At 41.5% G+C, this 26,305-nt stretch overlaps 2 protein-coding genes across 2 annotated transcripts; one reads left to right on the top strand and one right to left on the bottom strand.

Moving 5' to 3' along the window:
• The first annotated feature begins 5,149 nt into the window (after positions 1–5,149).
• On the top strand, positions 5,150–18,296 carry chrm4a (cholinergic receptor, muscarinic 4a). The gene is made up of 2 exons (XM_043245114.1): positions 5,150–6,076; positions 14,490–18,296. The coding sequence occupies exons 1-2, from the start codon at positions 6,022–6,024 to the stop codon at positions 15,974–15,976; spliced, it is 1,542 nt and encodes a 513-aa protein (XP_043101049.1). The 5' UTR covers positions 5,150–6,021; the 3' UTR covers positions 15,977–18,296.
• Positions 18,297–18,367: 71 nt separating this feature from the next.
• Positions 18,368–25,908, bottom strand: mdka (midkine a). Its single transcript, XM_043245115.1, has 5 exons — positions 25,752–25,908; positions 20,793–20,875; positions 19,898–20,065; positions 19,605–19,766; positions 18,368–19,199 (listed from the first exon to the last, which is right to left on the bottom strand). Exons 2-5 carry the CDS (start codon positions 20,872–20,874, stop codon positions 19,171–19,173), a joined length of 441 nt encoding a protein of 146 aa, XP_043101050.1. The 5' UTR covers position 20,875; positions 25,752–25,908; the 3' UTR covers positions 18,368–19,170.
• Positions 25,909–26,305: the final 397 nt, after the last annotated feature.

Below are 26,305 nucleotides of genomic sequence, written 5' to 3'. Positions count from 1 at the left end.
CAGTGTTCAGCTGAGGCGAGATCAGACACAGTTGACCTCTTGTTACAATCAAAATGCCATTTGAGCTTGTGGTGTAATTCTGCCATTAACTCAGTCTGGTGTAGCATAATTGACCCCGTCTCTGATTCCAACCGTTATGAAGAGAATGCCGACTGAAAATCACACGCTCCTCCTGTGTGCAAGCAACCTCTTAATGAGCTTAATTTTATTTGGGAAAATAAGGAAGACTGAAGCACTGTTGGAAAACACAAATCCAAGCGGAGGTGAGATTGCTACTATAAATAGGGTTGTTTGTGAGAGGAAGTCAGGCTGCATTTAGCCTCTGTCAATCAAATGCCTTCTCTCACGCAGACACGCACAATATGTCTTCTGTGGCACTGAACTGTCAGAAGATCTCAGATGAATTCTACAGGTACACAGCTCTGTGATTGGCATTTCACTTAAATTCATTTATCTGCCAGTAACGTCACACCACTCCTCGTCCTTAACAGTAATTGGGATGCCAAAGTATTTATATTATAGCGTTGCAAAATGTCTTACTTTGGTTTTACAGATTCTTTTAATACATTAATGGCACTTGGGTGTGCTTACAGTATGTGTGTGTGCGCTTCTCAGTTTAATTGAAGGTAACAGTGAAGCAGAGTTGAGCTGGTGTATATTTGAACAAACCCACATCTATTCTGCTTCTCCATCACCTCATTAAACTGAAACAGACAGGTGAGTTGACCGAGAATTACATCAGCTAACTTCAGGACAAGCACAAACCAGACAAATCCACAGCTACAAACACTGAATCAGATGTTACTTTGTGCCCTGGACATTCAACAATATTTATAGTTGACAGAAAAACATTTTGTCAAGAAAGTCAAGATGAATTGTAGTGTTTGCACCATACATGTCTTACAGGTGCTAGATCCATTCTCTCTCTTCCGCTCCACACCTGTAGAAATCACCACCGCTGACATGCTCAGGACTGCTCCCCAGAGATGCATGCTGGGTAATACTGGCATTCCCCGAAGGCAAGTTATGTCCAATTAGATCAGCAATGCTGCAGGAAATCTAATTTAACATAACCACATCAGAGAAAGAGTGAGATGGAGGCTGGAAATGCAGGGGAGGCAAAGGCAGCCAAAGTACCAGTGAGTGTATTTGTAGGCAATTCCCCTCACACTCTCACACACACACACACTTGCTCATATGAATTTGACTGGACATTTTAATGTGTGTATCCTTATGCTTTAAAAAGCCATTATGAAGCTGTTAGCTGGTGCTACCGACAGCAGAAATATTTTTTGCACTGACTGATGCAACTGAAATTCACACAAATATTTATAGTCCCTGCACTCCTGCTCTTTGGCTTTCCGGAGACACAGGTGTGCTCTGTTATTCCTGTTCTCCAAAACTTCCTCCTCAAAGTCACTAATGGTGTCCTGGTGTATATACCCAAGCTGGGGTTCACGCTGTGTCTTTTTGCTGGCCTTGTGCAACAGTTGAACTCTGCTTCTTTTTGGAGAATGGAAGAAAATGTTATAACTCGTCCTCCTACCTGAAACAGTCACTTACAGCCTTGAGCAAACACATTACATAAAAACCTAGAGACAAATAAACACAGCCCAACAAAACACTTACAGAAATAAAACACGCCATAGTATTTCCATAGTATTTTATTTACTTTTTAATATTGTAATATTTACTTATTAAAGCTGCATATTAGAATACAAAAATACCATATATATATATTCTTATCCCTTTAAAGATATATATATATATATATATATATATATATATATATATATATATATATATATATATCTTTAAAGAGATAAGAATCCTGTCATTGTTTACTCACCTTCATGTCATTGGATATGTGCATGACTTTCTTCTTTGGAACACAAAATGAGATTTTTAAAAATGTATTTTTTTTTATCCATGGAAAGTCATTGAGAGGCAATGTTTTCTTGTATCTCTTTGCAGAGTATCTTCTTTGCATCCCATTGTGTTTTGTTCATTGGCTTCAGAGTATTTTTTTATTATTTAAGCCATTACAAGATAGGGACGCGGGTTACTAATATGCAACATTTAAGAGTGGAACATTAAGAGCACAGCAAAACTGCTTCTTTAACCATGTAATTATTGATCACATTATAATGCTGTAGAGCACAAATTAGAAAACAAAATAAGCAAAACTGACTTAACTAAATACGCTACAGTGTGTGTGTTTTAAAAGGAGTGATAATGCAAGATTTTAATTTCCAGTCAAAATTTCGAGACTATGAGCTGCAGAGGGACTCATTCCCAAAAGATGTTTAAATGGATCCATCCTAAATAAACATACATTAAAATGCATTTTTTTGATTTTAGAATGTAGCTGAAAGCAAAACGCTTGTAGTGTAGAACGGGGATTTCTGACGTTTGCTGTGTTAAAACTATATGGCTGTTCTCTGTCTTTTCCTCATTTTGCTAGAGAGGATATAGGAGGTGAGTGGGTGAAGTTACAGCAGCACTCGATTGTTCATTTCTCTTTGCAGTGCTGTTTGATGTCATTGTGGTGAATTCCTTCTCCCTGTGGATTACTGATGCCACGAAACACACATTATCTTAATAACAGACTAATCATCCAAGTCACTTAGCACATCATGTTTTTATCTGCTTTAATTGTTGCCTGTACCTGCTCAGCTAATGGAAACAGATTGGCCGCTCTGTGGGAAGGGCTGCTGGGAGTTTAGTGAAGCTGTGCCGTGAAAGATGTACTTTTGTTCTGTGAATGTGACAGAATTCCCACTTTACTCCTAGCAGAGCGTCTCTGCCTTTGAGAGGAACACACACACACACACACACACACCTCCTCACACACACTCATCCTCCGAGGTTTGAATAAAGAGAGAAAATATACCATTATAGTTGTGTCCTATAAAAGTGATATAGCCATGCGAAGCCGCTATAGGAAGCAGTGTCTAACAAATCCGTGAGCAGGGCCTATAGCAGATAAGCTTTTGGACTCACCAATTTGACCTGTAGGTCAAAGTCTGCTCATGCACCTGAGATTAAATATGATTAGTGTTCTGAAGTGTTTCATTTTCACTTTTCCTCTTTATCTGCTTGAATATTATGCAGTATTAAAATCATTTATTCCCATCAGCCTGGCACCAGAAGGATCTCAAGGCCTTTGCACAATGATGATGAAAATCTAAACACAGGCACAACTATTAATTTACTGTCTCTCCTTCTGGCACATCACATGACCTAATTGCATCACTTCCTGTATTAATCAGAACTAAAGCAACTGACAGCTCTACTGTCAGTGTGCGTTAATATTATATGCATGCTAAATGTGATGAGAAAAAAGTGGTATTTCTGTCCTATTTCTCCTATATCTCCGAATTTTATAGAAAAGAACATATAGACATTTTTATAGAACGTGTGTACATATATAGAAAGAAGAAAGAACTACATGCCTGTTTGAAATAACATTTTTGGAGGAATTCCCTTCTAATGTCCAAATACCTTGTTTATGTTGTCAGCTGTGGACTGTGACAGACATTTACCTCGCCTCATTAAATTGCAACAATCTAAAAGTGAATAAATAAATAATTAGTGAGGCTCATCGTTGTAACATAAAGTTAAAGAGCTGTCTTTACTAAATTATGGGCGACATTTAGATGTCTTATTGCATAAACGGCACATGCAAATGACAAATCGTAATTTGAGAGCAGCAGAATGAATAAGACAAGGCGAACAGATTGCCTACATATTTGTAAACTTAGTTACACCACGCGCTTTCTTTATTCCACATTTTACGCTTGTGTACTTTAATTAACAGCGCTGCTCATCGGCGGCGGAGCGCGCGCTGACTGAAAGAACGTTCCGCCTGCATCTGATTTAGACGATTTCGTTCCGGGATGTCAGTGGCTGTCAGGTTTCTGCTCTGTGCTGCAATTGAAATGCTTTTCTGTGCGCGATCTCTCTGTTTTGGCTGGCATCAATCTCATTTTTGTCTGCTGTGAGACAGCTGCCAGATTAATCCGCGAGTCTATGTGCAAACCTTCAGAATCTGCCGAGAGGGGCTGATGAGGGCGAGAAAGGGCTCGTTGGTGAATTGTCATTCATAAACCTTATACTCGTACGCTTTAAAACTTGACTATACACGCACTGTGAGAGAGCACACAGCAGCCCCCGGCGGGTGTGAACGCGTGCGGTTGTCGTGTATTGCTCCGGTGCCAGTTCACGCACTAGCGACAGACAGAGACCGTTCAGCTGTTTTAAAAAAATCTCCGGAGGGGGATGCTTCTGAGACGAAAACACCCATCCCTTCCCGTCTATACTTTACGGAGAACTTCATTGCGGGCTTTAATGCGCTTTATTTATTTGTGTTATTTTTATTTTTGCTGTTGCTTTTATTTGCAACTCGTAAAGTGATATTTTTGGACCAGAACTGAAAGCTCGCGCTGCAGGGCGCTGTCCGAGAGCGGTGGTGCTGAACTTGCGCGCTGCGCTCAAGAGCCCGGCATATGTTGAGAGCCGCACTCATCATAAGCAATTACACCGATGTACAGACACAGAACACACAGGCGGCGCGTCTGCGCGGCTGGGAAAGCTTAGCCTTCCCCTGACCGCGTGTATAATGTGTGTATATGACCACAGATGCCGTGGGATTCAAACTGGGGATGACAGGTCCAGGATCAGGTTCCCCTCCCCAAACCAACACCTTCATTACTACAGTGAGAAGGTGAAAACTACGACAGATCAGTGGCCACCCACAACTTTATTTTTTGTACTGTGCGTGCGTTAAAAAAATGTGGCTGACTTGTGGATCAATAGCCTGTTACGTGTGTTTTATAAACGTAGGGTGAAATCAAAGGTTTTAGGTGAGCGCTTGGTTTTAAACAAGCAAGAATTTATTTCTATTTATTTATTTATTTATCTTTTAATGTGTTTTTTTTAGGTTTTAAACTACTATGTTGTATGAGCGACTGTTAAAATAACTGGAATACTAAAACGATCTGGTAGTAAACGTTTAATGATGGAGTGGGACAAAAACACTCTTCACACCCCTAGACCTGATGGTTTTACTCAGTGAGCGAATTATGCTGTGATAGTCATTGGATCCTAATTTTGGGAGCTGTTGAGGAGCAACACAAATCGCCTTTTCCAAATCACTACTGTCTTGCTTGCACGTGAAGTGTAGGTGTGATGTATTTGTAACATAACATTTAGGTCTATTTGTGTTTTGCCGGAGTGGTCCTAATTATTCTCGAACTCCCTCGAACCTCTTGCTTTACCTCAGGCGAACGCGATTTCTCTTCAGGTCTGTTTACTGTCAGCTGAGTAAAGGCGCACTTGCTGGCTTTTATCTGCATTGTCCTTACTGATACGTTAGAAACCACAGTTGACCGCAAACATACTTAACCTTTTGTTTTGAAAATCCGCCATAATTCGCACCCTGGTTTTACTCAGTGGTAGGTTCGCCCTCCGCCCGTGGTTAGCCAGGTCCTGCAACGAGGTCTGACAGTTTGCATGGCGGTCACTGTACATGCGTTTATCTGGACGGATGTTTTAGAGTTTGCGAGCACAGACAGCGCTGGGTTCACAGGACAGTGCCAGCTCTAGGTTGATTCAGTCGAACCTGCGGACTCTCAGGTGATTGGCTGGAGGTGGATGACATCATTGAAAGTCCGCCGCCTCAGCCGCGCGCTAAACTCCTGGAAAGAGATCAGAGGCGCTCGCGCAGATGGGAGCCACATCTGGCGGATTGTAAAGCGACTCGATCTAGAGAAAACCATTCGCTCGAGGTGCGTTTAGGTGAGCAGCCAGTCGCGATGGTCAGAGACCTAACGAGCTCCTCACCGCCGGAGAAGACCGCGCGCGTTAAGAGCGCATGATGTGAAAAACAAAGTGCTCCCGCGCAACATGAGGACAGCCCTTCTAATAATCTTGAGGAAGAACTTGACGGAGTGAAGGAGGAAGGGTGGATTCTTTTTCTTTTTTCTTCTGGCTGGCTGAGCATTTTTAAAATCATGCAACATGAATGTAACTAACAGCACTGGAGCAGAGGGACTCGCGCCCTGGAACTTCAACGGTAAGTTGCGAGTGAAGGCGGGCAGGCTTAATGTGAGTTAGAAAAGAAAGGGTTTCTCTTATAACAACAGACATTTACGACGAATGTGTGCATTGTGCGAGCGCACATACTGAGGTCACGTCCAAAGTAACTCACATTTGTGAATGTAGTGGCGTTATTCCAACAAATCGTCCCAATTGTCCACGATGAATATGTTTAGGGTTTGTGTTATTGTCTAAGTAGTCATTTTGTAGGTCCATTTACACCTCTAATTTGCTCCAAACAAAAAAAAAGTATGATTATATCCTATTCCATTTGTGTTGTGTATGTAGGATATAATGCTTTTGCAGGAAAAAAGAAATGTAAACATGAAACAACTCGCACTTTGCATGTGTGTGTGACCCATGAGTGATGTTGAGGAGATTTTTGCTGGGTGTCCTGATGCATTGGCTGGATTTGACAAGGGCTGTTTGACATTTAGGTGAGATTACTGTTTATGTTTACATGTAGATTAGTGTAGGTTTGTCTTCACTCTGTCTATACCACTTTGTTAACCTATCTACCAGGACCTGATCCTCTGTGATCTCTTTCTCTTGTGCTTTGTGATTCATGCAGAGTAGTAACACAGCCCAATGTTATACCCTCAGCACAATATTTTACTTTGTATTTTCCTCTGTGAAAAAAAAAGTAAAATCTTTCTTTCTTCTTTCCTCTTCCTCTGTCTCTCTATGTCTCTTTCTCTCTCCAAATCAATCTATATACACATATAATGTATATTTGAACATGCAATGACTTTCTGTTTGTTCCACCTGTTCTGTTCCGGTTTTAAATAGATGAAATAGATGAGAAAGGAGGACCATGTAAACCATGCTTAGTAATGCTTCACTTTCAATGAAGCTTCAGAAATCCCGTATGCAGTAGAGAATGCACGTTTGTATTTGTTCTGAATACTCTGTGCGTTGGATCCAGTTCTCAAATTTGCCATTTAAGCTCATAAGAAGCCGAGTACATATCACCACAGAGCAGACGCACATTCCCCCTCAGATACTTGCATAGATTCCTCTCTCCAAACTGACATTAAAACAGAAAATAAAAACATTTTGGGGCACTGAAAGTGGGAAAAGAAAACTAAAAAGCTGCACGTCAGTCACAGATCACTCAGAGAGCGATTTAAAGGAAAACAAATCTCAGTTCCGTTATCTCTGACTGACTCAATCACATCTCACTGCTGCGCATGACGCCGGCTCTTTGATTCTGTGACCATGATTCTCACTGTAAACTGGTAAAGTACTGGAAAAATCCCCCAGAGTGATAGTCTGATGGCTCTCTCTCTCTCTCTCTCTCTCTCTCTCTCTCACTCTTCCTCTCCCTCATTCTTGCTCTCTTTGTCTCTGGCTGGGTGTTAACCCAGTTTCACAGAAGAAAGTGTGTCGCTATGCTGCTGTTTCACCCTGTTACGCTCACACACAAACACTCTGAGAAAAGAATGAAATGCCTGGAGACACAGCCAGTTCTCTGTGGGATCTCAACAGGGAGAGAGAGCACAGCTGAAGCAGCAGGATTGGCTTGTAGCTCTAAAGAAAGCCCTGAGCATCATGCCACTGGTCACCAACAGTTGCATCACCTGTGACACCTTTAGATTTAATATTTCGTCAGACGTAGCACATTTTAGCTCTCAGTACAGTTTATTATTACTGTGCAGACGACTTGAGTGGATAGTTATAACAGTATGTAAGCCTCTTGTGGGACATTAAAATAGATTGTGGTCCCAAATGGCGCCCTCTACTGTCAGCATGCACCAAATTGCTTTGAGGGAACATACCGTAAAAGACCTCAGATTATGAAACTGCATTTAAGCACCGACAGTAATGATATTTTATTTATCATTACAAGGATTTCAATCAATCACATCTTCCAAAACCATCTCAGTTTTTATTCCTGGGTTGATATTTGAAGGTTTGGAGATCAGCCGTGACTGTAGCATGCCAAGAGATGGATTTGATTTCATACATTTGGATTAATTTCTCAAGGGAATTGACTCGAATTGCTGTACCAAAGGAGTTTATTGCATCTTTTAGCACCTTGGGAGAAAAGCAATGCTGAACTTTGCACTTATCCGTAATGAATAGCACCTAATGTCACTGGAAATCATCAGACGCTGACTTAGACAAGTTTGTTTTTACCTACTGGAGAGGATAATGCTAATAACTGTGTGAGGTGCGGGCCGGTGTGTGTAAATAATTGCAAATGTTCATTTCATGCCGCTCGGGATGACAGTTACCAGGAAACCATCAGCCACATCACCATCTCTCTTAGACTATGCCAATCAGGAACATCTAGGATATTTGACTAGCTGTTTAAAATCTCCCATTAAAATGTGTTGTCATGCCTACGACTGATGTAAGGACGCCACGTCACTTGTCACATTGTTTTTGATGCTTTGCTCATCTGTGTGCTGATCAGCTTAATCAGCGCTGCTAAACTGTAGCACAGCAGGGCATTGTGCCTGATTTCGATCCAATATTCAGAGAATTAGCAGAGAATTAGAATTGTGTGTGTTAGTGTGTGTGTGGGAGAGAGAACGAGAGAGTCATTAGTTTGCCAGTGGCCAGTATGGGGGATCTTATAACGAGCACATAGCAGAATCAAAGGAGGAGTCTGACGAACAGACCACAAAGCAGCCCACACACACTCCCACTGCGATGTCTGTCCGAATCTGCAGAGGCCTGTGCACCGTCTGTGTATTTGTCTGTGTGTCCTGGTTGCCTTGTTAACAAACTCTTAACTTCTGATTGTCAAAGACGCTTTCCGTTGCCGGTCCCAGTGAAAATGGGAAAAATGTCCTGGAAAGACAGGCTGTGGCACACTAAAAACACTAATTAAAAACTTTTTTGATGGTTACGTGGAAGCTTTCAGCTTGTTATTCATACGCTGACACATTGTTATAGATGTTTATGTTAATTAACAGATATTCGTTTGTGGTTTTTGTTATACTGGTGGGGAAAAGTATATTTGGTAGCAGATGGCTTTATGTTTCGAGCTGCCAGCTGGTAACTGGAGGCTTTCTGCTTTTAGTCCCAGTAGAGTCACTAAATGAGCAGCGTCCGTGTGTTTGTTGGTGAGCATGCATTTGTTTGTGCAGACAAGCGTGTGTGACTACATCCATAGTCAAATCCTCTGCAGCCGAGGTGACTCCCTTCCTGTTCTTGTCATTAAATTAAATTTAAAAGTAGAAGTGTTTAGCCTTTATGAACATGTAAGAGTGTGCCTGTGTGTGTGTGAAGCAGAGAAATGTTGGAGCAACAGCTGCTGTCTTCTGCATCCCAGTGCTTAGCACAGGAGACACACAGCGGAGAGAATGACAGCTTATATAAAAGTCTCGGTTTGTGACTCGCTTAGGAGACTATGGAAATGTCTTTCACTGTATTTCTGACAAGATGTCACCGCCTCACTGTACATGCAGCCAAACATCCAAAATGCCTAGCATCGGTGCAGAAAGACGGTAGAGTCTCCAATGAACAATTATAGGCTTTTTAATAGGCTATAGGTACTATAGACACAAACACTGTAAGGTGTGACAGAACACCTGGGGATTTCTGCTTGTTTTGCTCTCTGTTATTTCTGACGCTTCCTAAAAACTGCAACAATAACCTATTATTATTCATGATTTCAAAGCACATTTTATACTGTAATATACAGTATTACATAATGGCTGTTTATGACTTATTTTGATCAGTTAAGTCAGTTTTGAATACATGTAACAAGAATTTGGTTTGTGTTTAAGATTTTTTTTTTGTCAGAATAACCACATATGTTTCATAACTGACTTGAGCAAAAGATGTCAAACAGAGCAAATGTGCTTAAGAGAGAGGGAGAGATAAGGGTCATCAATAAGGAGTTAATGTGCAGAATGTGTCCAGAGAGAGATATGAGTAGAGGTGAGGGCGTGTAAAAGTAGATGAATTATTATGATTATATAAGCCATGGAGCTCTGCTTGAGCCTAATGGTGTTCAGTTAGAAATGAGCGCTATTAATAACGTCTTAACACATCAGTGACATATCACTGCTCTCTCAGTGACCTCTCCGGGGTCATTCTGTAGACATAGATTGCTGTCCTCTTGGTGATTGTAGACCGGTTAGACGGGTATTGTTTCTCAAAGCTCTGTCAGGCAGGTCCCGTATCGACTCGCTTAGGACATTGAGCTGAGGAACACAGAATGGGGCAGAGGAATACATCTGTGCGGCGTTGGCATGGGGCTGTGATCAGGCACGGAGCTGCTGCGGTGTTGAGAGCCAGCTGAGATCAGACCCCTCATATCTCACTGCTGCAGGCTGAGCACTGATCGCCCTCTCTGCTTCTGCATCTTGCCAACTCCACAGCCACAGCTGTGTGAGAACTTCAGAACAAGATCCCATCACAAAAAAAAGATGCTGCTCAAAAATGCTTTATTGTGCCTGTAATAATTATGTAGCCATTTTGAAGCTGCATCATGTGTTTATGGTAGTAAATCGTGGTAGGTTATGTTAGAGGGTAGTGTGGTTTAGTGTGTGCTTGTTGTTGGCCCTTTGAGAAACAAAAATTACATTCATGCAATATTGTATTCTTGGACTGTAAGTGAATGTACGTTTGAGTGTCTGGTTTCAGTAGCACACGCTGTTGGCGTCACGTATTCATCATAGTGAGATACGGGAATCATCGGTTAATTTGAGATCGACTGCCTGTCTCCGTTATGGATATTCATATCCGCCCATCGGATGCAAACTGCAAAAAAAATGGCCCAGATAAAATCAGCTGCGGTTTGGAGGAGGAGGGTGGTGGCTTGGCTCGCCATCAATTTCAATGAAGCTGCAAAGCGCCACTTTACCGCGATTGCACAATCTGTTCAAAATCCGAGAATCGAATGTTTAGAGCATGCTTTGCTGAGATGTTTGTCAGCATGTCGAAATGTTCCAGACTGTTTTTATCTGCTGACATGAGAGTCAGTGGCGCATTGTGCTGGTTCAAAGCTCAGCCACCCTCTCAGCGCACAAATGTCACTCCATCCTCAAAGAGCTTTGACTCTCTGAATATTAACCTTCAGAAGAGGGGAAAACCCTCAAACAAAACAAACAAACATAAACATCGCCGGCTCTTTCAGGTGACGTTTCCGTGCAGCCGTTCAGCATCGAGAGGGCAGTGTTTTTTAAAGGTCTTCCTGGGTGGAAAAAAACTATAGTAAGAAATAAATATCATTGAATGCATAGCCCAAACCAAGAAAATGCAGCCATTAGAGAGAGTGATTTGTCGTGACATTGAATGTCTCATTATACATTCGCTTTGAGGACGACTGTGCCTCAGACTGTTTGTGTAAACAGATTTCATTTTTGAATGCTAGGCTTTCTGCTGGTATTATTCTCTTTATGAATTCTGATTCCAACTGTGAGATTTTTAATGACAAAATGCCAGACCAGATCAGAGGAAGCCAGGCAGAAAAGTCAAGCTTTCAACCGAAGCTGATCTTAAAGGAACGTGGTGGAGCTGGCCATAAGTGCAGGAGACTGTGTGTGATGTGTGCAGCAGAGCAAGTGCATGTGTGTTGTGTGTGCTGTGATGAGATGAGATTCTGCCTTTTTTGACACATTGTGCTGCTGTTGTCTGAGAAATTGCTTCTGTCTGTACATTTACTTTACTGAAGATACAGGAACAGATAAGGAACAGTATATTTGTGATTATTAAAATTACAATGAAAATTAAGTAATGTTTTTGTTAACAAAGATATTTGGGTAGTTGACATAAAAACTGATCTGCGTCCTATGGTGTTACATAAAAAATGTAACATACACAACATTAGAAAAACGTACAATAACTAAAACCTTTGCAGCACACCTGCGTTACACAAGAAGTAGATTTGCCTAGTCAAAGGTCTTCAGATTTACATAGTAGGCAATAACATGAACTTTTTTTCATTAAATAATACTAATCATGGAACTTCAACTGCCTTAAAATACTAAAATTGAAATTAACCATAGGAACAGAAATGGAAAAAAAATCCAAACTGAACTAAAATAGAAATAAACACAATGAAAATATGCTTACCCTGGCAGCATGACACACTTAGTCTTCAGCTGGAGTGGTTTGGGGTTTTAGGGGTTGGGATTTGTGTACAGAGTCAAATTGTACAAGAAAGCTAAATAAAACAGTCCTGGAGAGCTTTCTCCCACGGTGATATCAAATGAATATTCTTGATTCATATTTAATGAGGCTTGGCACTTATCTTTCTGCTCCGCTCGAATCCACAGTTGAGTAATTGCTGATTCATATTTGATAAGGGGTAAAGAATCCTCTCCCCACACTGAATCACCTGCACCCGAGGGGGAAATACAGAAGCATACCCAAACTATATCAACTTTCTAATCTATGAAGTACCAGTGGCCACACGCTTTAAGAAGTGTGATCTGTTTTGGCATGAGCGAGGAGGACGGGATGTGTGTCTGTTTGTCAGAAGCTTTCAAAAGGAATAGGATATGTGGCGTCTGGCCGTCCGGAGTGTGGCAGCGCTTTGATGCCTGCTGATGATCAGTCAGGTGGTTTTAAGAGAGAATAAAGATAAAGAGAGGGGCTGGGCAGGGGTGCTTCCTCTGGTGGGAAAATGATTTCAGATCGAATAGCAATAACTCATCAAGAGTAGTTTAAAGCATTGAATGTTTCTGGGAGGAAGACTTATTATTGGTGATGGGTTGTAGTTTCTCTGGTTATCCAGAAGATGGCAACCTTCAAAAGATATGACTGAAACAAATCCTCTAGAAATTAAAAGGCAATGGTCACTTTACTGCTGGTAGCTTTAAAAAGGTCTTTGCGCTTTAGATGAATACTTTCAGTACGAACAGAAAAGCTTCTCGGTATACATTTACGCTGCCTTTTTCTTGCCTCTCGTAAAGGTTAGCATGCAGCATGCATCACGACAAATGCAAACCACATTCAAATTCGCAATGGCATGCCAAAACCCTCAATATTTTATAAAACAAGATCATTGCTTGGAAGCAATATAAATATTCGTTTTGTGGACTGTGTGCAGATAGAAAATGAGTGTACAGAAGTGTGCTTACACAGGCTTGAGATGATTATTTGCCCTCTACACTAGAGTTCTCAAGGTTTCATGTCAAATAATTTGCTTGAATTGTTCCTGAGCGGCTCAGATCATTAGGAAGCCCAGGGGGTCAGCTGAATTTAACGACAGGGCAGCTTTGCCCCCTTTGATTGGATAATGTTGTAAGGAGCCAAGCTTGTGTGTCTGAATAAAACATGAGCATGTTATTAATCGTGAGGATTTAATTAATCTTCTCTTCACCTGAGACTGCTCAGCCTGATGCCTGAATGCTTTCACACTGTTAGATTCCAACACAAAGGTGTAGCTCACTAATTATTTGGTAACATTTTAGTATACGCTTCAATTAGTGCATTATGTGTCCTGAAATATCAATGAACAACTTTTACCCCATGTATTTTCTGGGTTAATGTTATTTTATAAATATATCAATATTAATTGTCAGTTAATGTTTGTTCATAATGCATTCGTGTTAATTTATACAAGGAGATTAAGGAGATTAACCAAAAAGTATAAAACATTGTTTATGCAATGTTTATATACAGTGTTTTTTATATATGTTTGGTTTCGTGGGATGTTTATTTCATTAACTAATTTTAATGAATTGAAGCTCACTGTTACAAAATAATTCATTACAGAAAAAAAGGTTTGTGTTTAATAATAACACTGAACAAAACTAATTTTGCATAAATTAAAATGAAAAAACAAGTATATATATATATATATATATATATATATATATATATATAAAATAAATATGACCATTCTTTAGGTAACGTCAGTGGTTAGATAATGGATTTGTATACAGTTTTATATTAATTAAAGCATTTTGTTATTCAACAGAACAGAATAACTCCATTACACCACACACTTTTTAAGAAAATAAATATTCAAATTAATTTTTGTTTCTAGTCTCCACAATCCTGCAAAACCGCAAGAAAAAAAGGAACTTAGACTTAGATGTACAGGGCTGATTCATGATAACTATAACAGCTCTAAGTGATTTCAGGGCTGTTGAATTTCTTCTTGCCAGCTGGGTCACTATCTACCAAACAAATGTACAATAGTATCCCAAAGGATTTTCCACACTGATTTATTTCTTTCCATATGGGCACGATTACAGAAGTCATGGAGAACTGGGTCTCTTCCTTTTAATATAAACAGCATATTTATATGTCAGGATGCAAATGAATGCTCTGCGGTAGTATACATCATAATGTATGTCACGCTGTTCCTCCACATGCAAGCACTGCTTATGTTTTTTTAAGTCTATGATTAGTTTAAAGGATTGCATCCACACATTTCACTACAATCATTTATTTATCTGCTGTGTGTGTGTGTGTTTCAGGCTCGTTGAGCAACGTATCCAGCGATGCCAACTTCAGTTGTGACAACGGCAGCACCAATGGCTCATGTGCCGCGGCTGAGGTGGACGGCGACAGCCCCTACAAGACGGTGGAGATGGTCTTCATCGCACTGGTCACAGGATCCCTCAGCTTTGTCACCGTTGTGGGCAACATCCTCGTCATGCTCTCAATCAAGGTCAATCGACATCTCCAGACAGTCAACAACTACTTCCTCTTCAGCCTGGCCTGTGCAGATCTCATCATCGGTGTGTTCTCCATGAACCTTTACACCGTCTACATCATCAAGGGCTACTGGCCGCTCGGCCCTGTCGTGTGTGATCTGTGGCTGGCACTGGATTATGTGGTCAGCAACGCTTCAGTCATGAACCTGCTAATCATCAGCTTCGACCGATACTTCTGCGTGACCAAACCCCTGAGTTATCCCACACGCAGGACCACCAAGATGGCCGGCCTCATGATCGCCTCCGCTTGGATCCTGTCTTTCATCCTGTGGGCTCCCGCTATCCTGTTCTGGCAGTTCATCGTCGGGGAACGGACAGTAGCGCCTGGCGAATGCTACATCCAGTTCCTCTCCAACCCCGCGGTCACGTTCGGCACAGCGATCGCCGCCTTCTACCTGCCGGTGGTCATCATGACTGTGCTTTATGTGCACATCTCTCTGGCCAGCCGCAGCCGTGTATCCAAGCAGAAGCCTGAGGCCAAGAAGGAGAAGAAAGGGCCAAAGTCTAGCGGCCTGCTCAAGAGTCACATCTTGAAGCAGAACAACAACAACCAGTCTCCTCCTAAGCCCAGCCTGGATACCTGCTCTACGGTGGACACCATGAAGAACGGCAAACTGGACGAGTCTGTGGTGTCCGCTAAAGCCGACTCCTGTGTGCAGCCGGAGGAAAAGGAGAGCTCGAATGACTCCAGCACAGCCAGCATAGCACCTAAAGAGCCTAAAGAGCGAGCAAACAGCGAGGCGACTTCAGAGGCCGGACTGACACCCGCCCCGGCAGCCGCCGCTAAAGTCAACCCTCAATCCAAATGGTCCAAGATCAAGATAGTCACTAAACAAGCAGGAGACGAGTGCATCACAGCCATCGAGATCGTCCCACCGAACAGCACCGGCGAGAGGCGCTCCATCCCTGTGAATCGTCCCCGCACTGTGGCACGCAAGTTTGCCAGCATCGCCCGCAGCCAGGTGAAGAGGAAAAGGCAGATGGCGGCACGAGAGAAGAAAGTGACAAAGACAATCTTTGCCATTCTGCTGGCCTTCATTATCACATGGACGCCATACAATGTGATGGTTTTAATCAGTACCTTCTGCCATTCGTGCGTTCCAGACACGGTCTGGGCCATTGGCTACTGGCTCTGCTACGTCAACAGCACAATCAACCCCGCTTGCTATGCACTCTGTAACGCCACCTTCAAAAAGACCTTCAAAAACCTGCTCATGTGCCAGTATAAGAACATCGGCACCAGATGAACTAAGAGAAGAAGCAGCCAGCGGAGATGGAGGGTATGATATGGAAGGTGCAATGGCTGTCCTGGCTCTTCTGGCCCTGATACCTTTGAAACTTTGGAAGGCACTGTGCAGTACATTGTGAGGCTTCATAGTCCCATAATGCTGAAACAGTGCATCAGAACCAAAAGTTTATGTTTTAAGGAATCAGTGTTAAAAAGAAGATGATGGAGCAGAGACTGAATCACAGAAGAAATCAAGCTGAGGTCATGAAGCAAATAACTTTTCCAGTAATCTGATCATTGCTACACTGCTAAGACCACTGGTATTTTGCACTACAGTAATGTGAAGATCAAGCCTACGACATGGCTTGTTATTCCCAGAAGTGATAAGAGAATCACATCAAATATAAACCAAAAGAGACTTGATGAATTACAGGATTTTTATTGATTCACTTCAATTCCCAGTACAGCACAAATGGTATCAATCAAGTCCTTTTGGTTAGTATTAACACAGTTTCTGACCCAGACTTCTGTGAGAGAGTGCAGAAGATGTAATCGGAGAACATCACAACCAGAACTGATAACATATGGAAAAGCTTAATTCCTGTCCCAGAAAGCATGGTTCTCTCGAGTGAGATTGAGTTTCCTATACCTGCACCTTCCACTTTCCAAATGAAGGAAGTCATAGACTGAAGCTGCTTGCTGACCACAACAGCTGCGTAGTCCATTATATTCAGAGCGACAAATTCAGGGCATGTGGTTCAGCTTGGGAGAAGTTAGTCATCATTATCCTCTTAGCGTGATCCTCTTGAGGTTCTGGAATAGGTCAAAATTCAAAAGGATCTCCTCAATGGATTGGGATAGGCATTATAGACTTTAAATGGGATGAGACACTCTATACTGAGCTGAGAAATGTCACTGTAAAGGTTTGATCTTACAGAAGTGTGTAAATATGTTTAGTTCTGATGAATATATGCTCTTGAAAGTATTATTTCTTCCCTGCATTTGATGTCTGGATGTTTGTATTCCTCTTGTATTTAGTTGGTGATCTTCATGTGATTTTACAGATTAAATATTAAATGTATTGTTGTCTGTATGCAAAACTGTTGAAACCATTTATGATTTGTGATATACTTGGGAAAAAAAATAGGAGAAGAGAAGACTAGTACATTTATTTAACCTGTTTATAAGATGTTAAATTTCAAGCATTTCCTTTAAATCGGGGCACGAAGGACTGTCCATAAATTTGAGAAATGGAAAATTGGTTTTATTTCCCCCTGTAAAAAAAAACATTGTTGATTTAGTAGATACCCACTTCATAATATCGTTTTCTCAGGTTGCAATATAATTTCGCCTCATTTGTATTTAAAAACAGGGTTTGTAACTGATGAAACTGCAGCTTGTAAACCAGCTTGTTTGAGAACATGCGGTCAGATTTAGCACAGAGGAAAAAATGTGTTGATGTTTTAGGGATCATGTTTGGTACATTATTAACAAGCTGCCAGTTTCAGCAATTACAGACTTTAAAGCATTAAACCAAAGAGGTTGTGGCGCTCTGGTCTGTTATTAGGCCTGGTCTGCAAGAGAGATTATTCATTCATTAGCATCATTTTAAGATGCAGAGACTTGCTTCTCCAACGTCTTGGGTTTGGTTTCATGTTTCTACCTCATATACACATCAAATTTCCATTCATAGCGTCTGTTTCTCCAAACCATCTCTTTTCAATGAGAAGTAAAGACAGGCTACTATGTCATTGAAAAAGAATTTAAAACCAGATTTCCATTTTTCTGAATATTTTAAATTTGCCAATTGCTTTAGTCTTCTTCTGATACATGAACTGTGTTGAAGTAGGCTGTACACTTCAAACTTAGTCAGATGTACTTCTATGAAAACTATCCCGAACTGTGCTGCAAACTCTAAGAAGACTTCACATTGGAATATCGTTATCGAAGAGAAATATGAAACTATAACCCCCTCTGTACTGTACTAAAGAAATTCAATCATGCAATCCGATCGGTTTCTAAATATTGTTGTTCTGCAATTCTGAAAATAGCGAAGGTCAAATCTTCGTATCTATTAGATGACCAATAGAGCAAAATGACTTTGTCCATCATGCTCTCTTTAAATGTCTATAAAATGTAAATTATTACAGGGGACATCCCCCATTTAACTGTACCTGCTGTAGGGCAAAGTCAATGTTTATTACCCCGGTGAAGCTGATGGAATGAACACACTGTAATTACTGACTTATCTACCACTGCCCTTAAAGAGCCGGTGTACATAAGAGTGTATGTTTCTTTTTCTATTGCATAAAGCTTAATAAAGATCTTAAGCACACTGACCAGGAGGAGAGGAAAAATGCTTATTCTTTACATATTCATGAACACACATATTGGTTTGCATAATGAGAAATTTGGAGGGCTCAAGTGTCTTTAATAATGATCACTCATTTACCTTTAGTTAACACTACATTTAACACAAACGCTCAGTAACAAAACATTACCGTCTTTCTTAAATGCTTATAAAAGAGGTTTGCACAGGAGAGAACGGTCTCTTATCTGTGCTGGCAACCCCCTGTCACCCTCAGATCTGTTAGTAACAGTCAAGTCAAAAGGAAAAGTAACAGTACTGGGGTATTTTCGCTTTTACATAAACTACACCTTTTATAGAAAAAGAGAAATCATTTATTTCAAACAACACTCCTCAGTTTTATATTTTAGGATACAAAAAAGAGAAGGGTGACTTATCCAAAACACTACTTGTATACCCCGCTAGTAATATAATCCTGTAAATTACACAATTTTACAAAACCAAATTTGTAAGTAAAACAGTAATAAAATAGATGTGTCTGATTGAGTTCTACTGATTGTTGTCCTTTAGCAAATGAGAGGCCTGAGGCAGCTGATAGATAGTAAAGACAGAGCGAGAGAGAGAGATCTGTGCTGGAGGGAAACATCAGAGGAATGGGTCAACTACAGGGCACCACACGCTAAACAACGGCATTTTATTCTCCCCTCCGCCTCACTTGAAAGAGTCACGTAACGTGTCAAATACTCAGCTGGTTCTCTGTCATAGTCTTCTAAAGCTATGTGTTTGTGGCTGTAGTGCGAGGTCCGCTCATGCTGAAGAACACCGAGTATAGAGATATAAAAGGCCGTGTTTGGATGACGGATGATCACGGGGTGTTTACTGCTCCTCTGGATCTCTTGCTCCCTTTAGTTGCCTTTCCCTTTGCCTTTCTTTCCTGTGGAGAGATTGACACCAAATCTCATTATTCAGATCCAGCGTTAACACAAACCTCTTGACGACGCCTCCCTGTCTCACGCTGGTTAGGAAACGCATATGCTCTAAGAAAATGCTACAGTATCATTGCTCGAATCCACATTCAGATAAGCATATTAACCACAAACATACAATTTGAAAGGACTGACTTAGACATCTGCCTCTTATGTACGAGCAGAGGTTCATTATTGATTTCAGAATCCCACTCAGACGCCCACCACGGCCAACAGGCCAAGATTACACAACCAGAGCAGATTACATGCATTACCGTTTCCATTCAGCCAAACCATGTTGCACCTGTTGAGTCATGTGTGTTTGAGGAAGCTCTTAAAAAAAAAACTTAAATATGTAAGTTTTGGGTTTGTACCTTTGGGTTTGTTTTTGACCTTGGTGGTGCAGGGTTTGGACACAGAGATGGTTTGCTCACAGACGACATCGAAGAGAGCCTTTACAAGAGTGCCAGTGCGGTTCTTTGTGCTTGTGGCTGCGTCACACTCGCCCCAGTTTCCAAACTTATACTTGCAGTCGGCTGCATGAAATGAGTTACAGTTTAGTATGATAATATGAAATGCACAGTATATAAAAAAAACAACTAAATATGAAAATCAAATGCTAGAAATAAAATCAGGAACTTTCAGCTGGATAGCCAGTCTCACTCACCCCCAAATCCTTTCTTCCAGTTGCAGGGTACTCTGCATTTGACTTTCTTGGTCTGCTCATTGCAGGTGCCTTCCCTTGTGCCTGGTCCACAGTCAGCGTTATTGGCCACACAAGTGCCAAAGCGCCAATCCCCACAGTCCGAAGCACCCTTACCTCCTTTATTCCTCTCTGTCACATGACACACAGGCAGCAGCGTTATTTGATTTCGCCCATTTAGTCGAGTATCACAGAAATTCATGCAAAACTGCTTAGGTTAAAAAGCAACTAATCTTCAGTCACATGCCAGTATTCGCTTAAAGTTATAGTTCACTAAAAACTGAAAACATATTTTGAAGAAAGTTAGAAAGTTTTTTGTGGCTTCAATATTCAGTGCTCTGGAAATCACTACCGGAAATTTTTGCTTACAAACATTTTTCAAAATATTTTCTTTCACACTCAGAAGAAAGTAACTCTTAGAACAACTTGAGGGTGAGCACATCATGACCATTTTCGTTTTTTTGGGGTGAACTGTCCCTTTAAGGCTGGCATACACAAACATTAAATGGCTTTTAAAATCAGAACATATTTCAAAATATCATGTTTGGACAGCAAATAGAAATAACATGTTTGAAAAATGTCATCTGGGTGGAATCAGAGTCAGAAGCTAAAAACTGGAATCTGTGCCCATCATACACTATATGCAATTTTCTATAAAATGCCCAAAAATTATGGCTCAGACATTCAGCAACTAGCGCTTATTTTTTCAGACTCCAAACTAGGGCAAAATCTGTCCAAAAGTAGTGTATTCCAGCATTAAGATTCAAAGTGAGAAATCACAGGATAAAATTCTATATGAGAGCTGAACTAAAGGAAGAAAGGAAAGAGGGGAGAGATGGTCCCTTGCAATATTTTATACCTTTCTTGTTTTTCCCAGCCTCTGTGGTCACGATCATTAAGGCCACCAGCACCACGATGAAGGTGGAAAACAGGCCACGCATTCTGAAAAACACACAGAATCATCAGATGTTGCAGAGCAAAATTGCAGTTTTCAGTAACTGAACAATTTCTGTCACAAGTACTGTTATCAAAGGGCAGGACAGTAATCGAGCCATCTTTGCTGAGGCGTTACTTGGCTCTTTTAATATTTCAAATTCCCAATTAGAAATGAACGAACGCAACTGATAAGGGTGATCATTCAGAATGATTAATTAGAGCTTCACCGACTGGCATTAAAATGTCGCAGACTTGGCTCGTGCGAACACAAAAGGTCATAATATTAAGGACTGCATGATTCTCTGCTATCACTGCCACCAGATTACAATGTAACAACAGCACTTAAATTTCTCCAGCCGCCCACAGAAATGGCACAAAACACCTCACACAGAAGTATGATGTAACCGCTACTGAAATGAGAGAATACATGGTGAATTACGATAATATGACATTCTTGGCACCAGAAGCACCACCACTGTGCTAGCTTAGTGCTTTGAATCAGGAAACACAAACATCCAAAACGGCACAAGAACATTCGCAACCCTGACTAACATCCATTCACACTCAAAAGAAAGACTTGTCGTGTGTCTTTGAAGGTGTCTTCCGTCCTGCTCACAGTCCTCACATCTGCCTTTTTCTCTGCTTCTGCTCAGCGGTGTATAAATGCTGTAAATTAATAAATCTCTTGTGGTCTTCTGCTTCTCAAAACGTCAGCGTTAAAAACTGAACAAACCCCACGTCGCTGACAACGGTGGGATGTTTATTTCCATTGGCACAGTGAATGGTAGGTGCAAAATATTTATTTTTTGCTGAAAAAAAAATTGCTTTTTCCGTCTCCCTTGGATCATCTCAAGTGAGGGTTTCTCCGTGTACACAGATCTGCTTATATGCGTTTTGTGTTTGTGACTCTGGCTGCGTGAGCGCACTCTTTAGCCTCTGCTTGTGATCTCCATGGCGATGATTCGCCCGCGTGCTGTGAGATAGTAGGAGAGTATTGTCTGAAGAGAATGGAATCATCGCCGCGGGACGCCATTCTTCCGGAGCGCTCCGTGGCTGTGAAGGCAAGGGGACTGAAGCAGCGGCTCACGCAGAGACGTACACTCACATATGGACCCACACAGATTACAGAACACACATTCACACATTAGCCAGCTTCCCACAGACACATTTACTAACAACTCGGCACCATTGTCAGTGTGGGAGTGACTTTTCTGTCAATAAGACGACATCCTGGTTCAGAGTTCTGTAAGCAGGAAAAGCAATTAACGGTAACAAAAGCTGATCTCCTGTTGAAAGAGAGGACGGTCTCTGTAAGACGCAAGACTCAAAGCAGCCCGAATTAGCTGGACTGATGAAAAGCAGTATTGTGCCGTCTTTAAGGATAATTAAGCATCTATTAGGTCCGAACAAGTCTCTCGTTCTGACTATACCACTTTCCATTCACTGCAGTCGAAGTGTCCGGTCATTCATTTGTTCAGTCACGTTGGCCGTTTTGCTCAGGAGGGCCCATCGGATCACATGTTTTTGTTCCTGTCGTGGTTGAGCTATCTCTTAGCCGTAACTTTCAACTCAAACTCCTGTCCCAGCACAAACGCCGTCCCTCATCACTCAGGCGCCAGACCTTTATAGGTCACCGTAAGCAGAGGCAGTAAAAATGCTTTCTACCTCTGTTTTTTCCCTCCATCTCTCACTCTCAGACACTAAATGCTCTTCTAAAGCCGTTTATAAAATATTCTGTTGACCCAGTAAATCCTGCAACTCCCTCCAAACAGTAATTAAGTGTCAGCCGCTCAGCAGAGCGTGACTAACCTCTCTCAGAAAAACACAAATCTCGAGCGCCCCAACCCCCATTTTCCTGGCCCAAAAATGTCTTCACCCCCTCTCCGGGTCCAAAAAAATTCCCCCTCCTCACCTTTTTTCTGTGACCTTTCTCCAAAATCTCTCATCAGGCAGTCTTCTTTGTGGGATGTGTGTGTGTGTGTGTGTGTGTGAATGATGGGGAGGGGGTGTTCCAGACATCCTAACGAGGCTGTTCTGACCCGCTGGGTCCACACACACACACACACACACAATCTCATACACTCTGAGGGTAGAAAGCCCTTTAAAAGGCCCATTCCTCTCACAGAAACACACGCTCTTTGAGGGCCTTACTCACTCATCATACGCCATGGGGCTTCCATTATCACAAGCGCGGAGGAATGCGGGACCGCTGGACACACACGGTTTCTCTTCTCTCCCCTCCTCTGGTCCTCTCTCCTCCCCTCACATCTTTTCAGAGCGTTCCAGCACCCAGCGCTCGAGTGTGCGAGTCCCTTGCCGCGCAACCAGCTGGACTTCAAACTCATTTCCATAGCAGAGAAAACAACACAAAGCTCTGACCCACTTCACTCATAGTCAGACATATGGCACAGTTTCACGCTTATCAGTGCCACTTTTCAATTACAGATTTCCATTTGGAGCCTCTCCTTTCAGCAACTCTTAAACTCCATTACAAACGCTGCGTTTTTCTGTAAAGACTATATTAAACGGAGGTGCTTTCATTAAGTCTGAAGCAAAGCAGGCCCTTAAGGCTGAGCTGGTACTTTGCGTTAAGTCTTGAGACACAGTGCAGAGGGAGTTCAAGTCAGCACTGGCTTTATCAGTCATCTAAACCGCAGAGAGACAGACTGACAGACAGACACGGGGGAGGAGAGAGACGTCTGGAGACCGTGTTCAAACCAAAAACAGCTGTTTAAGTTCACTTCGGCACAAGATTTACTCAAACACAGGTCTTAGGCTAGCAGCCATAAATCACTGTGAGTCTCCCATCATTCTTCCTGATGGGCGTGTGCAGCTGGGTGATGTCCATACACACACACACACACACACACGCACACACACACACAAAGGCTGTCACCAGTCCAGTGCTGTGAAGCATTAGGTAAGTGTTACACCAAATGCTTTCTGACAGAAACTGTGACCAGCACAGCACTAGAGGCCTGTGAATCTCAGGAGTTCAGAGTTAGTGAGCCACACACACAAAAATTAACATGTAACTACATCTGTGCTCCTTAAAGAGAAATCAGGGACTGAGACATGTTATATACACACCCTGAGGACATACACTCATATATCCAGAAGCTGAGTTAAAAGCATATCTTTACTATGCAGAGGGCAAGAGGGCTTTGTAATACCGCTCTGAATCACATTCCATTTCTCCTCTGCAATAATGTGAAATAACCCCTTTAATGCATATCAAACTCACTTGGCTAACAAAACATGAGTGGTGTCTTATATAAATAATAAAAAAACCATCATGTATAAAACGCCTGTGCTCTTACCCCTTAGAATTATTCATATGAACTGGTTAACAATCATGTGACCAGTTATCTTCTCTCACTTACTGTCCGTTTTATTTTATCTGATCACAGTGTTTTGATCCTAAGAATCTCTCTCCCTCTCTCTGCTATATATGTTCACGGGGCAAAGGCCAAAAGGTTGAATGTTTACAACTTTGCTGAAGTGCTGTGAAGTGGTATAGCTCCAAATGTGTAATCCCTTCAATAAAAGTGCATTTTTTGCAGTTTCTTAGTCCCACTCTGGGATGAAAAGGCCCTGAAAGTGTCTAAAGAAAGAGAAATGAAAGAGTGGGGGGGCAGGTCAGAATGCAGGTCAGGTGAAAAGGGTCTCTGAAAGAGCAAGAGAAGAAAAGATGGAACGCAGTCCTCTTCCTTTCTGCCCTGCACCCTTTGACCATACTCACTTTAATCACTCTATTCAAGAGGAGAGAGAGGGAGTGAATGAAGCCAAGAGCATTAAATGCACAATGATCCCTAACGCGCGCACACACACAAGATCTGAGAAAGAGGACTGAATTATGGTGATTCTCCGTTTAACACACACACACACACACACACACACACACACACGCATCACAACCTAAAATACATTATTTAATATTTACATTTTAGTCAGGCTGAAATGCGGCAAAAAATAAGACAAACACGCGTCACTGCAACACTGCTGGTTTGTGTGAAGCACCACCTGCTTTGTGTAAAAACATTTAGCAGCCTATCCACACAGCACCTGGGCAGAGCGGAAGGGGAGGCGACCCAGAACATGCCTAATGATGCCCAAAAATGCATCTTAAAAAAAAACGAAAAATGAGCAACAGTCTATAATACTTTACTTAAAACAGAAAAAATCTTTTTTTTTCTATTTCTACCTAAAGTGTATATTTTAGTAGTTTCATATTATCCATAGTTGTTGATTCTCTCTCTCTCTCTCTAGAGAGAGAGAGAGAGAGAGAGAGAGAGAGAGAGAGAGAGAGAGAGAGAATGATGTATAGCCTATAATTATACTTTATTAACTCGAAGTTGTTTTTGTTATATACAAATCGTTATATTTCACCACTTTCCTTCAAATAATTTCAACTCGGATAATCGGATGGTTTTACTGATGGTCCTGTGCAGCAAACATTTCCTACACTGCAAGAATGCAACAGCTCGCGGCACAAACATAAATTAGTGCAATGTTGGCGCACCTCAGAACATCGATCTTAATTTAAGGAAGACAAAGCCCCTTAGACCAAATCAAGAGTATTATTGAGCACTTCCACTGAATTCATACTGGAGGTTTAGCCCATCTAAAAGCTCTTCTTTAAAAGTTTAAACGTCCTCAGAAAAAAAAATCAACTTTTAAAAATGCGTTTTCCTCTCTTCTTGTCTGAATATTCATGTGTATATCGCGTGGGGAGAAAAAAACCCCTACATGTTCACTTTTTCGCTTTATAACTTCCTATTGGTACTTAGAAAAAGTTAAACGGATTAATTTAAATCAATCAGAGAAGCCACGTAGCGGTCAGATAACAGCTGTTGATGTGAAAAGAGCAAACTGAACTCACTTGTTTTCTGTGTTGAAAGTTTCCACACTGAAAAACCGAAATTGCTTGCAGAAGTTTGGTGTGAACTCTTCTCCAGCATCCGCCTCTCCGCGTCGCTCCGGCTCTTTGTTTCCCCCCAAACTACTTTAATCTGCGTCTCTCCCTGAACCCCATTTAAATTAACCCCGCCGTGACGTCGGAGCCCACGTCAGCCTCCGCGAGACCGGTCCTGCAGGTCACCCTAAAACCAGGACAGCTGTCTTATCACACGACGAACAATGAAGTCTAAAATATAGAAATTCAGTATAAGGTGCTATAGGCTACAAGCTATGTGCAGCCTGATGAAAATAATAAATAAAAATAGTACAAAGAGAAAAGTCTCTGACTACCATCATCAATGTTAAATGTTATGACCATTTATAAATTCAGCATAGAGACGAGACATGTAGCCCACTGGCTACCAAAAATAAAAGCACCTCCCGATTTTAAACTACATTATTATCATAAATATAAATGCACATGTATGGATACAAACTAGGAAGTTCAATCTGTTCAGTCTGTTGCTAGTATTATTA

This window comes from Puntigrus tetrazona, chromosome 7, assembly GCF_018831695.1.
Source record: "Puntigrus tetrazona isolate hp1 chromosome 7, ASM1883169v1, whole genome shotgun sequence".
NCBI lineage: Eukaryota > Metazoa > Chordata > Actinopteri > Cypriniformes > Cyprinidae > Puntigrus > Puntigrus tetrazona.
Note: the sequence above shows the minus strand (reverse complement) of the source record. Positions and strands in the feature narration are given on the sequence as shown.

Excerpts from the sequence above, each read along its gene's own strand:
- chrm4a (XM_043245114.1), top strand. The coding sequence starts at position 6,022 with ATGAATGTAACTAACAGCACTGGAGCAGAGGGACTCGCGCCCTGGAAC. Across the intron at positions 6,077-14,489 it reads CGCGCCCTGGAACTTCAACG|GCTCGTTGAGCAACGTATCC; the intron begins GTAAGTTGCGAG and ends TGTGTGTTTCAG.
- mdka (XM_043245115.1), bottom strand. The coding sequence starts at position 20,874 with ATGCGTGGCCTGTTTTCCACCTTCATCGTGGTGCTGGTGGCCTTAATG. Across the intron at positions 19,767-19,897 it reads CTGGAAGAAAGGATTTGGGG|CCGACTGCAAGTATAAGTTT; the intron begins GTGAGTGAGACT and ends CATTTCATGCAG. Across the intron at positions 19,200-19,604 it reads GGTCAAAAACAAACCCAAAG|GAAAGAAAGGCAAAGGGAAA; the intron begins GTACAAACCCAA and ends ATCTCTCCACAG.